The 15,236-nt window shown below is 32.6% G+C and overlaps 1 protein-coding gene across 2 annotated transcripts in view; it reads left to right on the top strand.

Annotated features, from left to right (window-relative positions):
- The first annotated feature begins 7,940 nt into the window (after nucleotides 1-7,940).
- The window catches only part of LOC100166031 (protein lozenge-like), a 46,357-nt gene continuing 39,061 nt past the window's right edge, over nucleotides 7,941-15,236 (top strand). Inside the window, exons 1-2 of one of the 2 annotated variants that reach the window (XM_008181256.3) lie at nucleotides 7,941-8,766; nucleotides 14,576-14,689. In XM_008181256.3, coding sequence (XP_008179478.2) covers nucleotides 8,343-8,766; nucleotides 14,576-14,689 — 538 coding nt within the window. In that variant the 5' untranslated portion in view covers nucleotides 7,941-8,342. The remainder of the gene's footprint in view (nucleotides 8,767-14,575; nucleotides 14,690-15,236) is intronic. The other variant, XM_016801526.2, reaches the window with a different exon arrangement.

The following is a 15,236-nucleotide window of genomic DNA, read 5'->3' as shown; positions in this document are numbered from 1 at the left end:
TTATTTTATTGTAATTAAAAACGAATGATGTAGATACGTGAAAATTTCACTGAATGTTTATATTAGAATTTTTATACACGATAAAAATTTGAAAATAACTTGACTCTTTTTGAGCTGCTTACGGACATTGTCATTTTTCAATTTTTTTAATTTTTTTTTCTATAAATATCAATAAAATTTTATTTGTTTGGTAAAAATGCGTGAAAATTTAATGCAAGGCTCCTGATATATTGTTACAATAGCAATTGTAAAATATTAAAAATACATAGGCACACATTTTTTTTATAAGCATTTGAAGTTGACATTTTGACAAAATTTATCAAATTTAAAATTGAATAATTATTTTGTAGTTAAAAATTTATAAAATGTTCAACTTTTATATCTAAGGATTGAGAATTGAAAACAAGATTTCACATAAATATTTAATTCTGTTACCAAAAATTCTAAGAAATACATAAGCACCGTTAATTTTTATAGTAATTTTAAGTTCAAATTTGGACGAAATTACATATTAAAAAACCTGGAATAACTATTTTAGTTATTTTGTTGTGATTGTATAATATTACTTGTGAGTACTTGAAACTTCTAAAGTATACTATTATATATTTATGATAGTACCACGGTTTGTTGTTGATGTATAACGCGTTACCTAATGGATATTGTGATATGATTAATTTGGAATTTATTATTGATACCTATTATAGGTCAATTTTTTTTTTAATACTATAGATAAGTATACCTATAATAGGTATGTCTAATACCTAGACTGACAAACCGTCTCCGCTCAGAATCGTTTTTCTTATACAGTGATATTATATCATTGAATTCAAATTTAATACTATCCATTATACAGTGACCCACTTGTAACCTACTGTACAACAGAGCGACATCCACTTACCCACCTTTTTTTAATTGTACCTAGGTACTACCTACCATAGTACCATTTGTACGTGTTGTTTCCTTTTTACGACCATGATACAAATTATTATAAGAACATGAACTTTTGGTAAACACCTATCAGTAATCATTCGTTATTAAACTATTCGTTTCAACCAATTACCAAACGTAATACAGATGTGAGATAGGTACTCCTTATAGTCTTTTAAGATAATTTTTATTAGTTTATTACAGAAACGTTGATTATAATTTATAATAATTGTGATGATATGATAAATTGAGTACTCAATTATAAATAACCATGTGAACGAGTCGAAATAACAAATCTAGATAGGTAGGTATAGAACAAAATTAGTTTTATCTAGCGCGCTGTAAAAAGGCGCAGCTATGGCAAATTTTTTGCTAGAATTTTATCAGCAGCACAGCCCCCCCCCCCTAACTTAGATGCCGGCTGACTACTAACAATACACAAATAAATTCATATAAGACTAGGTATTGAATTAAAATTATAAATAATTATATAACTCGAGTCAAAAAAAACATTTTTTTTATTCAACTTTTAATCAAATACAAAATATACTATTAAAATAATATAAAATCAATACAAATTTTCTATTAGTTGCTAAAAATGTATCAACAACTGTTTTTGTGTCAAGACTATTAGTTACATCTCTTTCGATATTCAATATTAATAAATTTGAAAATCGTTCTTGCCTCATTGTTGTTCTCTGACAAGCTTTTAAATGCTAAAATTTAAGATAATGAACGTTTTCAGGATGCGCAACTAACGGGTCTATAGTGAATGTTACTAAATTTGGGTACACACCTTCAGTGAACCACCAAATGCATGATCAAGCCGGCAGCCGCATCTGGTACATCGTAATTAATAATATAAATGCATCTATTTTATAGCTTATTACCAGCGGCCGCGGCGTTCTCGTGGGGGGGGGGGGGATAGAGTTGTCGATAATTTCTAGAAAAATATGTAGGGTGCTAATGGTGCCAAAATAAAAGGGACATGTACAAAGTACTATGTATTGTAGTACTACATACGTATTGTTGTACTACATTTTGTATAATATTGGTAACAGGTTTATATATAACCATATAGGTAACATGTGTCGGGTACTCACATGACCTGCATGGTAGCGTGCTTACTGCTGACTATGAAGTCCGAAGTAGGAGTTACATATAACGCAGTGGCCAGCTCACCTTTTTTGAAAGAGGAGGGATATGAATATTTGACTATTCATAGACAGTTAGACCATGTTATATAGCTATAAATATACTTTCATGGCTTTATCATATATTTTATATGACAAAAATAAGCCAAAGGGTGACAGATATAACTGTATCATAATGACACCCCACCGCCCAACTTATGAGAAATCAGAAAACTTATATTACATTTTCAAGCTTTTTAACCGAGCACAAAATTGTTTATAATTTTACAAAAGAAAACGCTGGAAGCTATAAATACTGCAAGCTATAAATACTGCAGTAGTGGTAAATACAATACGCGTGCAACATAAATTGTTCACAATTATGACGTAAGTATAAATGTATAATATGTTGGGGTCAAGAATATGATTCACATATTTATGGGCTAAAAATATGGACTCTAAATAGGTTAATTTAATTTCTATTATTGAAGCCCATGTATTTCAATGTCGTAAACAATAATTCTGTATATTTAGAACTCGTAATATAATGCACCATGCATTCATATAAATTATATTTTAGAAATATTCTATTCAGCTTCTACAGGTTTAAGTGTAATCTAGCTAAGAGGAATCATTCCTATAAATATTGTTCTATGCTATAATACCCGTTATACAAAAAATATCGATATTTGTGTACCTACCAACATTAACATAAACAGCTTGGACTTACTATAACTCCATATCTGCTGATAGCCAAATATTATGTAGGTAATTTAATATCAATATTTATAATTTTAACAATGTATTTATTTGTAATTTTTAAAAAGCTAAATTTTTCAAAAATATACTTATATATAAAAACAAAATTATAATAGATAAAAATTAACCATTAGGTATACCTAATTAGTTTTAATGAAATTTTAATTTGTTAAAATGTTTTATTTTTCTTTATGAATATCACTTAGCTTAAAACTTTAGTATTGTACTCAACCCAAACTTATATATTCCCCAACAGAAGTATTATGCTAAAGGAGAGTTTCAAACATATTATGACTATTATTATTTATTATATATTTATATCATTGTATATGTACCTACTTATTTGTTTAGCTAAATCAATTTTATATTATTATTAGTCTATGCGTAGTTATTATTATTATTATTTTTTTTTTATTATTCTTGATTAACATCATTGTACAATGGCTGTACAATGGCCATTAGTTACAATTTACAATTACAATTTTTTTTAAATTTTACTATACAGTTTAGTTTTGTGTAAGAATTTAAGAATTTGTTTGGTGGTGTCTGCATCTGGTCTGAGTGCTGCGTCTGTAATTACGAGTACTATTGTCTGCTAGTATATTGCAATAGATGTCCGTCACAATATACTTGTAAGGACCACCTAATTTTATTATATTCTTAGTCGCCGGAACAAAATTTAACCGGAAACCTAAAATGTAATTCATCTGGTCATAGGTTTATAAAATATAATATTTAAATATGAAGAATCAATATCTCAAGGAATTATTGACCTATTCCAAGTACAAACTGTAGATAATAGATGAACGATGACAGGCAGGTAAAAATAATTTTCAATATGGATCTCCCAATGCACTCCAACTAAATACAATTTCGTATCAGAAAACACCCTTGTCCCTTAGAATTGAAGATTGAATCATTTTTTTACTATAAATCTCACACATACACAAAAAACACACGTCATTGTAAAATCAATACATCCATTGTTTCACTAAGAATCTAAAAGACTTCATATGAAAGTATAAAATGAATACTGCAGGTCTGCAGTATATAATACGAATTGAAACACAAATCCTTGTTCAAATATTATAGTTTAATATATTATAACGTGTGTATATCATTAATGATGGTATTGGAAACATAAACGGGCCGAGTAGGACAAGGCGGTTTTTCACCGCCACGTGGAGGGGCGCAAAGCCCCTGTTGCTGTGTGGTTGTTGCCGAAGAACTTGACGCCCGCAGTGTAGTACCCCCCCTCCCCCCAGATGAAGACACCTAGACAAGACGGCGGCGACGAAGGAGTGGTACGTGAAAGAGCTCTTTAGGTGTCCGGCGGTAAGTCACCCTATACGTTCTCTGGCCACCCGCAGAAAGACGAGATCGCAGTTTCCAGCGTCGCGCGCCCGCGGTTACCGACACGCGAGACCATCAAGACGACAAGGCGTGGACTCGGCTGCTTCGGTCATACCAGGAGCGGTGGACGACGTCGACGATGACGACGGCGGTGGCTGGCTGTACCGACGCGGGCAACGATACCGGCCCGACGGTACCATGACGATGGCAGAGTGCACGAAGGCGACTCGTGATGGCGGCGGTGGCGGAGACTGAAAAACACAATGAGTGAGCGATACAGCTGAGCTAGGAACATGGACGTCAGCATTGCCGGACTCGTGGAAACGGATAACGTTTCAGGGTACGGCGATGTGCACTCCAGGACGGTCAACGGATGGTGACGCGGTCGAGTCAGGGCGAAAATCACGCGGAGAGGATCAGGATCGACCGTGGCGTGCTTTGCGCCTTTGCGGCGTGGCCCGACGATTCTCTCCCATTTTCACCCAGTGGCAATCGGTCGAGGCACGTCTCCGGTCGCTGCCAGCTCCGTAGCACCAACAGCTGACTTTGCCATCCAGTGGGTGGTAAATTCTAAAAGTGCCGGGCGGTAAAGTGGAAATCCCAAAAAGTGCTGGGCGCACAAATCACGCGCGTATCCCCTGCACAACCAGACACTGAAATATATACCACGGTCCTTACAAAACATAAACTTTTAGTTACATCTTATGTTCATATTATAACCTCCATGCGTGACGCTTAAAATAAATAAAACCAAATCGTTTCTTTCATGAAATATTGAAATATTGTTGTCGTAAAATTATGGTCTAGTTGTTGCATAGATCCCTGCATTATATTTGCCATGATGGCGTGATCGATGAATGTAGAGGCGTGACAAAAAACAGTATGCGTGTGCGGGAAGACAATTTCAGTCTTTGGCTAAATGCGACCCACACCTGCAGCTCTCGCCGCACACGCCACCCGCGATTGAAATAGCTTATTACTTCTCGCCCATGCCACATGCAGCCACACAATATACTATTTCAGTTTTTTTTTTATGTTTTTCAATTATTTTGTACATCTATATTATTCTATATATCTAGGTATATAAAAATGGTGTGAAAAGTGTATAGTAATTCATCAATTGAGATCATTTGGCTCAAATTTTTTCCGGTTGTTCGTAATTGCCAGGATAATAGGTGTTTATGAAAACTTTTTTTGAAATGGTATCTATGTGAATAACACCGCAGCAACACCGCGGTGTCTTTTGGGTCACGCTAATAGGCTCAGATTTAGTATAATAGGTAGGTACTATAAATAATTATAAAATGTTAATATAATATCATATTGTATGCATATAAAGGAATATAATATGTGCCCAAACGACGACAAACGTGCTATTATAAAGAGAAACTTTTGAAACAAACGTTGTATGAATTAACGCCTTTAAGTGTTCTGTTTTAGGCAAATGCATTCAAAGGTATTCCCCCAAAAAATTATCGTAGACCCAATTTAGTATTTTATATTTATCAATCCTGATTCATTCATCTGGACAAATTGGAATTCTCCGAATTAAACAAAATGGCCTATGAAATTACCCAAGATTCATATCATATTCATTCAAACATTCTGTTTACTATTTTCACCTACAAACAGCTGAAATTTTTCTGGCGAATAACTGAACGATTGAAAAACGGCTGTCCGGACTAAGCGAAGCCCGGATAAATGACCGGAACACAATATTAAAACTAAAATTCAATAAAGCCATGGCTTATTACTAAATACAGTCAAAACGCAGTTTAGTGTCAAAACATTACAATATAAATAAACATACTAATAACTAATTTATCATACTCGATTTGGTGTGTACAAAACAATATATTTGAACATCATTCGTCAATCCATGCACTTCAAAGAATCGAGATCATTAATTGGTCATTGATCACATCGGACGACGACGCAGCGTCGATAGAGTGTAAAATCGACGCGCATTAGGATTGCATTGCGGATTGCGGTGCCACGCCACTGTCAATTTTACGTCTATTTAGAAGGAATCTATTTGAATAATATTTTGTGCGGTGTTTTTATAAAAAAAACGTCGAAATTATTTAATGAATTATCATACTGGAAAATAACCATTTCAGGGTGTCCAAACTATATATTTTTGTTGTGAGTATATAATATAGAAAAGTTTGGAATCATCTATTATATATAAAGGTAGGTACTCCATAAGGTTAGGTAACATGCAGGATACCATATCCTTTAAAAATTATTATATTAGTATTTCCTCGTGTATTAAGTATATTGCAATAGGACAGGTATCTACTATTTATATTTCACTATCAGTGTAACCCATAAATTAATATATATATTATTATATAATTATTGCATCCAGTCCACGTCATATAATTGACACCTCATTTCTCCATTATAAATTACATATATTTTGTATAATAATTATGATGTAGGTATTATTGGCACGTACAGCCGTACAGGGATAAATACTATTAAGGTACCATTGAACCTCTTATACACGTATATATAGGACATAGGTATACAAGCGTATGTTTCATAATTAAAGCCTGTTTTCCTATTTGTGATAACTGTTTAACTGTGAACTTCAACTGAAAACAATATATCACGACACGTTCACTTTATCTTGTATTATTCTTCACTATTCGTTGTTGTGTTTGACACTCAAACCCTGGTCAAACTTTGACTGTCTGAGCTTTGAGCGTAGTGTTATAGAATTACTTCATTAAAATATTACTATAATACTATTTAGTATATATACTATTCTAATATCTTTTTTGTACAATCCAAGGTACTTTCTTATTATGTTATGTTTGTGTGTATGACTTAAGTTATTATAAGTATAAGCCATAATTAATATATGGTAGACGCACAGTGTAATACATTATAAGCAATATAGAAATGCAGAATGTTTTTATTAAATAAACCATCATCTTATCAAGCTTTTTCCATAATGTCATTTAATTGTACATACTACAATAAAGATTTAGCTTAAATAATAATATTATTATGTTATGCTTTCCAGTTTCCACTGATTAAGTATATTTACTATTTAGTCTCCAAATATCTTTAACTTTTAAGTATACGGTATATCGGCATAAAATAAAGTCTGCCCCCCCCCCCCCCCCATAAAAACAGCCCAAGTTACGCCCATGCCAACACTTACATTTTATTGCTCGAAAGTAATATGCGATTTCATAATAATCAATCTCGCACAGTCGTATCTAATGAGTGACTGAAATATAAAGAAATAAACAGGATAATAGTGATAACCATAACGTACTAACAAGTAAGTGTATAATAAATATATACCTACAGGTACACGTCTTTATCTATACGGTTGCAAATAATTCATAATATTATCATCACTGTAAAAATGCAGAATATTACAGGTATGCCCCAAAATACGTGTATAGTATAATGTTATGCATTATTCGTTTAATTTTTCAGCACACGACCTAACGAAACCTGCAGGTCATATTATCATCATGAAAATAATTTATAAATATTAAATTAAATATGCGATATAGTACCTGCACCAGCTATTCGCATATAAGATATAAAAAAATATTAATATTACTATTTTATAATATAATTATATTTCACCTGCACGCAGCTATAGAGTAGCTGTATAGCCGTATCTGCACCGCTCCGAGGAGTACTCTGCAGGACACGGACGCGACGGCGGGATGAATAATATAATACAATATTATATAGTGGGAGTGACCGATGGGAGTGTCTGCGAACGTCCGTTGGTGGGAGACGCCGAAACGCTCGCGCCTCTCGTCGGCGGGCGCGTCGGGTGGCACGTCGTCGCGCGACCGTCCGTCCCCGCAGCGGCAGCGGCAGTCTGTAGTAGTTGTAGTAGTCGGCTCACATCCGCGGTCCGGACGCGCACGATGCGATCGAAACACTACGACGTCGGTCGCGCCACCACCCCGCGGTGATAAACGAATCGAATAAAATCCGATCGAAATAACTGTTGCAGCGCTGCGAATCCGTCACCGACGAGACGACTGCATAAATAAAATTGTCACAATAAAAATATTCAATAATATTTATTTCGTATAATTTAAAAACGGCCTACAACGACTTTAAAAATAATATCATAATATCGCGGCTGTTTAAAAAAACCGTCGCGAGTTTTTCCGCCGCCGAGATATGCGCCTGGTGCGGATGACGTCGGACCACAGCAAGAAGAGGCGTCGCGGCCCGTCGTCGGCTGACCAGCACGGCGTGGCCACCGCCTCATCGTCGTCGTCCTCGTCTTCGCCGCCGTCCGAGGACCTGTGGTGGACTGAGGCGGCCGTCAACGAGGTGACCGCCGAGCACCCGGGCGAGCTGGTCCGCACCGGGTGTCCGTACATGCTGTGCAGCGCCCTGCCCACGCACTGGCGGTCCAACAAGACGCTGCCCGGCGCGTTCAAGGTGGTCATACTGTCCGAGGTGCCGGACGGCACGGCCGTCACGCTCAAGGCCGGCAACGACGAGAACTGTTCGGCTGAGCTGCGCAACTGTTCCGCCCTGGTCAAGAACCAAATCGCCAAGTTCAACGACTTGAGGTTCGTCGGGCGCAGCGGACGAGGTAAAGCGCGCATATACATATTATTATTGTAAGCAACGACGGGTGTGGGGTATGAAATCCCCCCAAGTGATGAAAAATTAACTATTTGGTCAATTTAGTACTATTATATTATTGTATAGCAGTATAGGCGGTTTATACCTAATTATATGCAAATAGATATATTGTCCAAAATTATAATCTATAATATTGTATTGTATTAAATTGTTCAGTGGTTCTAATTTTTATCTTCATAGTCGGTCCACTTACTTATAGCAGATATCTAGAAAAGCAAAAATTAAATTATAAATTTCATACTCCTCATCATGATTTATAACGAATGTGTTTAACTTTCATAGTTTCATAATAAATATTACATGTAATATGTATTAAAATGTATTAAATTCTGAGATGAATGAGTTTTAAAATTATGTGTTAATTGTTTTTTTTTATTCGTCTACCATTACGTTTTGGAGCAAAAAAATCGTATTAATAATCAACATCGAAGGTTTTTTCTAATAGAAAATTTGATCTATAATCAAATTATTTAGTTAGTATAATTGGTACTTAATTAAGACCAACAGTAGTAAATTCCCAGTACCTAGGTACTTGTAGATAACCAAAAATATATAAATCGTTTGGACTTGAAACTATTTTGAATTACGTATATTATTGTTTTCTATACACAATATAGTTTTCAATAAAGTACTTACTATTTAGAAAATAATTTGAATTTAACCACAGAAAAAAATTATTGAACACCATTCTACGTTTCGGCAGTACCTATAGGATATAAGATATGTATCAAACATCCATCACATTGTAATTTTTTTAACAAATATAGGTATTATTTTTAACATTCCAAATTAAAAAAATAGTGTATGCTAAGAATAATGCAAAATATATAATTCAAAATAAAATAATAGTCTATATTATAGAAATATATTATAGGATTATCTACTGATTTGTGTATATTATTGATTATGTTACATTGATTAAAATTTAATAAATCAATTACAGTGACTTATAAATGACGAGTTAGATATACTATTAAAGCTTACTATACAGCAAAGCGAGAGTCCTTGTTTTTTTTAAAAAAAATATTTTATTATGGAGGTATTTGGTCTTTTTTTGTCAGTAGGGGGCACATGGAGCAAATATTCAAGAGTCCCCCGGCATTGTCCTATATACGTTTAGATTATTTTGTAAGCAGGCTTTCCTGTATTTGCATAATGAAGTCTATGCGTTCGTTTAAATGTATTAAGTTTGCTTTTGGACTTTTCAAGTATTCTTTGGTACATAATATAGACTGCGCGTATTTTCGAACACCCAGATTGTATACTATGTTTAAATAAACTGTCCTTAAGGATAATATTATACAAGCTTTTTTTTCTTCAAACCATTTTGGTACCTATCACGCGTACGAGTAGATTTTTAGGTGGAAGTCATACTTAGATCTTTTCAATGCACACAAACTAAATCACTAAATATCTATTCAGCATTACAGTATTACCCAAAAACAGCATTTTATGCTTGCCTCCCATCGAAAATAAAATTGTAAATTTGTTCTAGTAAGGAATGGAAAAGACTGAAAAATTACAAATTATGTAACTACCTAGGTATACGGATACCTAAAAAAGCATTAGTACTAATAAATAATTAACATTTTTGGAAGGGATTATCGTGATTTGGTGTAACTATAAATTATCTACATATCTATTCCCTTATTTGAAAGTTTGGTTAAGTATAGGTATAAATTAGTAATAGTCACACTAAAAAAAAATATTTTGATCGTGAGAAACAGCATCATTAGGTATCTCTAATCTCTATATATTTATAAATACAATTATATTTCCAGTTTTATTAAGCAATCGATGGGTTAAGATAACAGCTGGTTCCCAGTTTTAGTACACTTATACAAGTACTTATAAAGTATTTGAATACCTACTTATACTCTAGTAGTCTAGTGCTTTACAAGACAGATATTTGAGATAACTGATAAGGTATATTGGAACTAAGTCACCGAGTATGTAATATTAGTAATAGTGCTATATGAAGACTAAAAATTAAATAAATACATTTTTAAAATTAAAATATGTCCCCGATTTAACAAAAAGGGTATATTATTATATTACTAGAAAAAAATATCCATGAACTCGGATATTAAAAATGAAACTTATTTTTCTTCATATATTATATGCAACAGTTGTTGATAATGGATAATTGGAAACATTAATTAATATCATGTGTAAGTTTACAATTATTTCTGCAAGAGTTTGTGTAAATCACAGATTTCTATTTTGAACATTAATTTCCAAACAGTTTCATTAAACATAAAATGTCGTAAAAGTATTTATATTTTACATAAATAAATGCGTTTGTGTTGTCTCCATAACCTGAACATATTGTACGAACACTTAGGATTTATTGGTAATTACTAAATCTCATAGAACATAACAAAACGATAATAATTGTTTATAGGTATATACGAGAAAATTATTATTGGGTATACACGTTCGCATACATATAAAGGTAGAAAAAAAGGCCGAAGATATACTTGTATTATGCTGAAGTGCACTGCAGTGCATGTCGTCTTATATTCTTTTTTTAACTCACTTGGGACATTATATGTGCGGTTTTTGAGATATTATCAGTTTGGGTGTCTCGTTCTATTTATATGTTGTACACACATAATAATATATATTATTATACTGCTGCAGGTAATTAAACTGTGGCCTGAAACTTCGAACCCGATGTTGTTTAACGTCCTTTAAAGGACCGAGACAAAGGACAAAGATCCGTCTTTGTTGTTGTGCTTTTTCGCCGACACATCACTGCGCATGAGAGCTCGCGGCGCTTTCAGACAGTGGGTTAGAGATGTTTTTATTTTTTCTTTGGAAACTATAATATAGGTGCGTTATGATTTTTTTATTTCCTATCAGAAGATGCAAAAACAAAAAAATCAATTTGCAATAACTGTCGCCCTAAATCTCTTTTACTATCATTTATGTACAATTACTCGGTCACATTTCGACACTATATTATAATATTAATTTACGCCGCTCTTTGATGGCTGCACTCGTCTTCCTTTGCCGGACGCGTGCAATTACTTTGACGACAGCAACTGCAGGGGGAAAAGGTGGAAAAAAACTCGCCCATTGATGTATTGCGCGTTTGACAGGATTTTGTGGTTGCAATCTGCTCAGGCCCGTCGCGATTTATATACCGCGCGTGTATTATAATATAATATGTATATGCAATAGTAATAACTAATAAACAGCTATGAAATATGCTATACTGTTATATCTTATATTATCGACGTTTCCATAAAACACGCGTATATTAAATTAAATTTTTTTTGTATAAAAAGTTAATGACCATCTATATCCTCCTTAATAGTTAATAGGTACCTAATTGATGGTTCGTCAGTTTGCAGTGTATACCTGCAGTCTACTGCTAAGAATTACGATTGTAATATTCTATACACACAACACTCAGTAACATAATATATATACACAAATATATGTATACATATGAAAACAAAAGCTCGTTTTGAAATTAAACGCGTATATTATATAGGTATTCAATTATTATTTGATGTTCAAAGCTATTACTTATATTATATTATGTAGTAAGTTATATATAGGTACGCGTATAACATGGTCCTGCTGTTGCAGAATACGCAACAGAAACTGCGGGTAGCACACGAATTATAATTATACCAATATGATTCATCCATTATCCCCCTTGATCCTTGCAATTATTAATTAGTTAAACTGCAGATGACGTGTTCCGGTGTGTAAATCGTCATATCACGTGGTAACAGGGCCTTTCTATATAGTTTCTACTGCTGTAGTGGCACACACGCGCAGATTGCGGATATTTGGGATACAAATATGACTACCAGTAGCTGCACTATATCGTTATAATAGTGACTAATTTACCCAAAGTGTACCCATAACGTTTAATGCTATACTTAATTTTTCGTTAGCGTGTATGCTAGAAATAGATAAGTAGGTAGGTACCTATAATGTTTGGATGTGATTTTTTTACGAATTAAAATTAAAGACCAGTTTTTTTAACTTCAATAAGGGCACCAAAAATTATGTACCAGGTAAAAACACCAAAAACTATAAGAACTTTGAATAATGTTTTATAATACTAAATACTTTATATAGTGCAAAAAAAAAGTAGTTAGGTACTGTTATATAGATTCTGGTTACATCTATATCGTAATAGCCTGCTGTATTATATGTTTTTTTTTAAACTTTTGGTAGATACATAGTAAAAAACTCAAAAAACATTTATTGAATTCACATTAAATAAAATAATTTCTAATCTGGACGGTTTATTATGAAAAGATAATTTTTATGTATTTAATAATTTTCTTGAGCAGAAAAGGGGTTAAGTTAGAAAAGATAAAAATAACTATTGAAAAGAAACTAACGTTAAAAATTCAGCAAGTGTAGTTTTAATAAAGCTCTGCTAGCTACTCACAATTATTTTTCTCGTGTAATGATTATTGATTATTGATTTATCATTCGTTTCAAAATTAAAATAATATAAATAGTAATATATCACTTTTCTATATTCTTTGCCGAAACAAAGCGAGTGCCGATTAGTTTCTTTATACCTATCCTGTCTCTGTATCGGGTCCAGGTTTTTTTCAATTAAAAATGGTTTAAAATAAAAGGGTAACAAAGTTTTTATGCACGTAATTATTATAATACAATATAACATCAAAGTGTGCCTATGTACACTATTCAGTTGTCATAAACGACATAGTTGTAACTAAATGTAAAATTTAAAATCTTCACGTATAGTTTATTATCTAAAGACTAACAAATAATAATCTATAACAACCGATGGTGACAAGAATCGGACTTGATTATTGCTTTTCTGGCGCCGTTTTTACAATTTTTTTTTTTTAACAATATTATACTATATGAATAATCGTGTGTGTCATATACGTAATTTGTCGTGAATGAGTCATAAATATCATGGTCATGTCCCATATAAAATTCAAAGCTGTAAAAAATGAATTATTTGTATTTTTATTATATATCTATATGTACATTGTCAATTTATTATGTCGTATGGTAAATAGTCATATGAAGATTAGGTTTTAAGTAGGCATATACGATGCGGTTCAATTTGAAATGCAAAACTCATTTTCTCTCCTTTTATTTTTAAAGTTTTCCTTACCTCTTGTTACCTGAACTTAATTATAAGGACATATTATTTGACTTAAATATAACAACATAAATTAGATGGATAGGTACTGTATACTATATATAGGTACATTTACAGCTTACAGGCTACAATTTTATGTTTGTGAACATTTGGTATGGTTTTAGCTTTTATTATTAGCAATATAATATTATGAGAAGTGGGATTTTCTTATATATAATATGTGTGAACATCTCCAACTTAAGAAAGTTGGCCGGGTTATCAATGGATATAATATTTTTAGCCTTTGGTAGCCTTTCATAATTTATTTTCTCAACTAACTTTCATGATTTTGAAAATTTGTATCTTGTACACAAATTGTAATAATTTGAACTAAATTTTTTTCATTTTTGTTATTTCGTATCTATGATATCCAATAATATTATATTTAGTAGTAAAATAAGAAAAAAATATCATATATTATCGGTTTTTTTTTAAATATTAAGTTAGAAATTAGTTACCTAGTTAATAAAATAAATAACTCTAAAACTTATAGGATTTTTGAAAATTAATAATTATTTATTAACTTGGCATTGATCAATATATAGAATAAAATATGTTTTTAATGACAGTTTATTTTAAGACAATATGTATTTATTTTTAGGGAAAAGTTTCACGATCACCATTACGGTTTCGACGTGTCCACCTCAAGTAGCGACGTATAATAAAGCAATCAAAGTTACCGTGGACGGACCTCGAGAGCCGCGTTCCAAATCTCGTAAGTATTTTAATATTAAATTATAAAATTCGTTCTAATAATACTTGAGACAAAAATGATTTATCATTTTAAGCTCGAGTGAAGACTCTTGGACCTTGGTAGATACTTAACGACTTTACGCTGTTGTTCATGTTTTAATGTTGCTTTTATTTAAATTGCGGAAATCGAATATTTTACAAGATAACATGTGTTTGTCTGTAATACAATAACATAAAAAAAACTATTATCTGTATAAAGAGTTTTTATACTCTTGCAGTCTTCACTTCCCTCAATTACGTTTAGTTTAATTCCACTAAATTCCATTTATATGTGTGTCTATGTACATTTTATTGGTATCGGTAAATATAACAATAACACCAAAAAGCGTGACTTTGATGTGAATAGGCCCCGGAAAACCATGTGGCAGACCTCTGGGTAGTTTTTACAACTGTGAATAGGCTCAATTATTATCATTATACATATTATTATTTAAACACGCAGACCAATTTGAGTAGCTTTACTATTTGAACGTGGTCGGCGGGTTAACAATAAAATAATGAAATTAAAA

Source organism: Acyrthosiphon pisum, chromosome A2 (assembly GCF_005508785.2).
Source record: "Acyrthosiphon pisum isolate AL4f chromosome A2, pea_aphid_22Mar2018_4r6ur, whole genome shotgun sequence".
Lineage (NCBI taxonomy): Eukaryota > Metazoa > Arthropoda > Insecta > Hemiptera > Aphididae > Acyrthosiphon > Acyrthosiphon pisum.
This window is presented reverse-complemented; position numbering and strand designations above follow the sequence as displayed.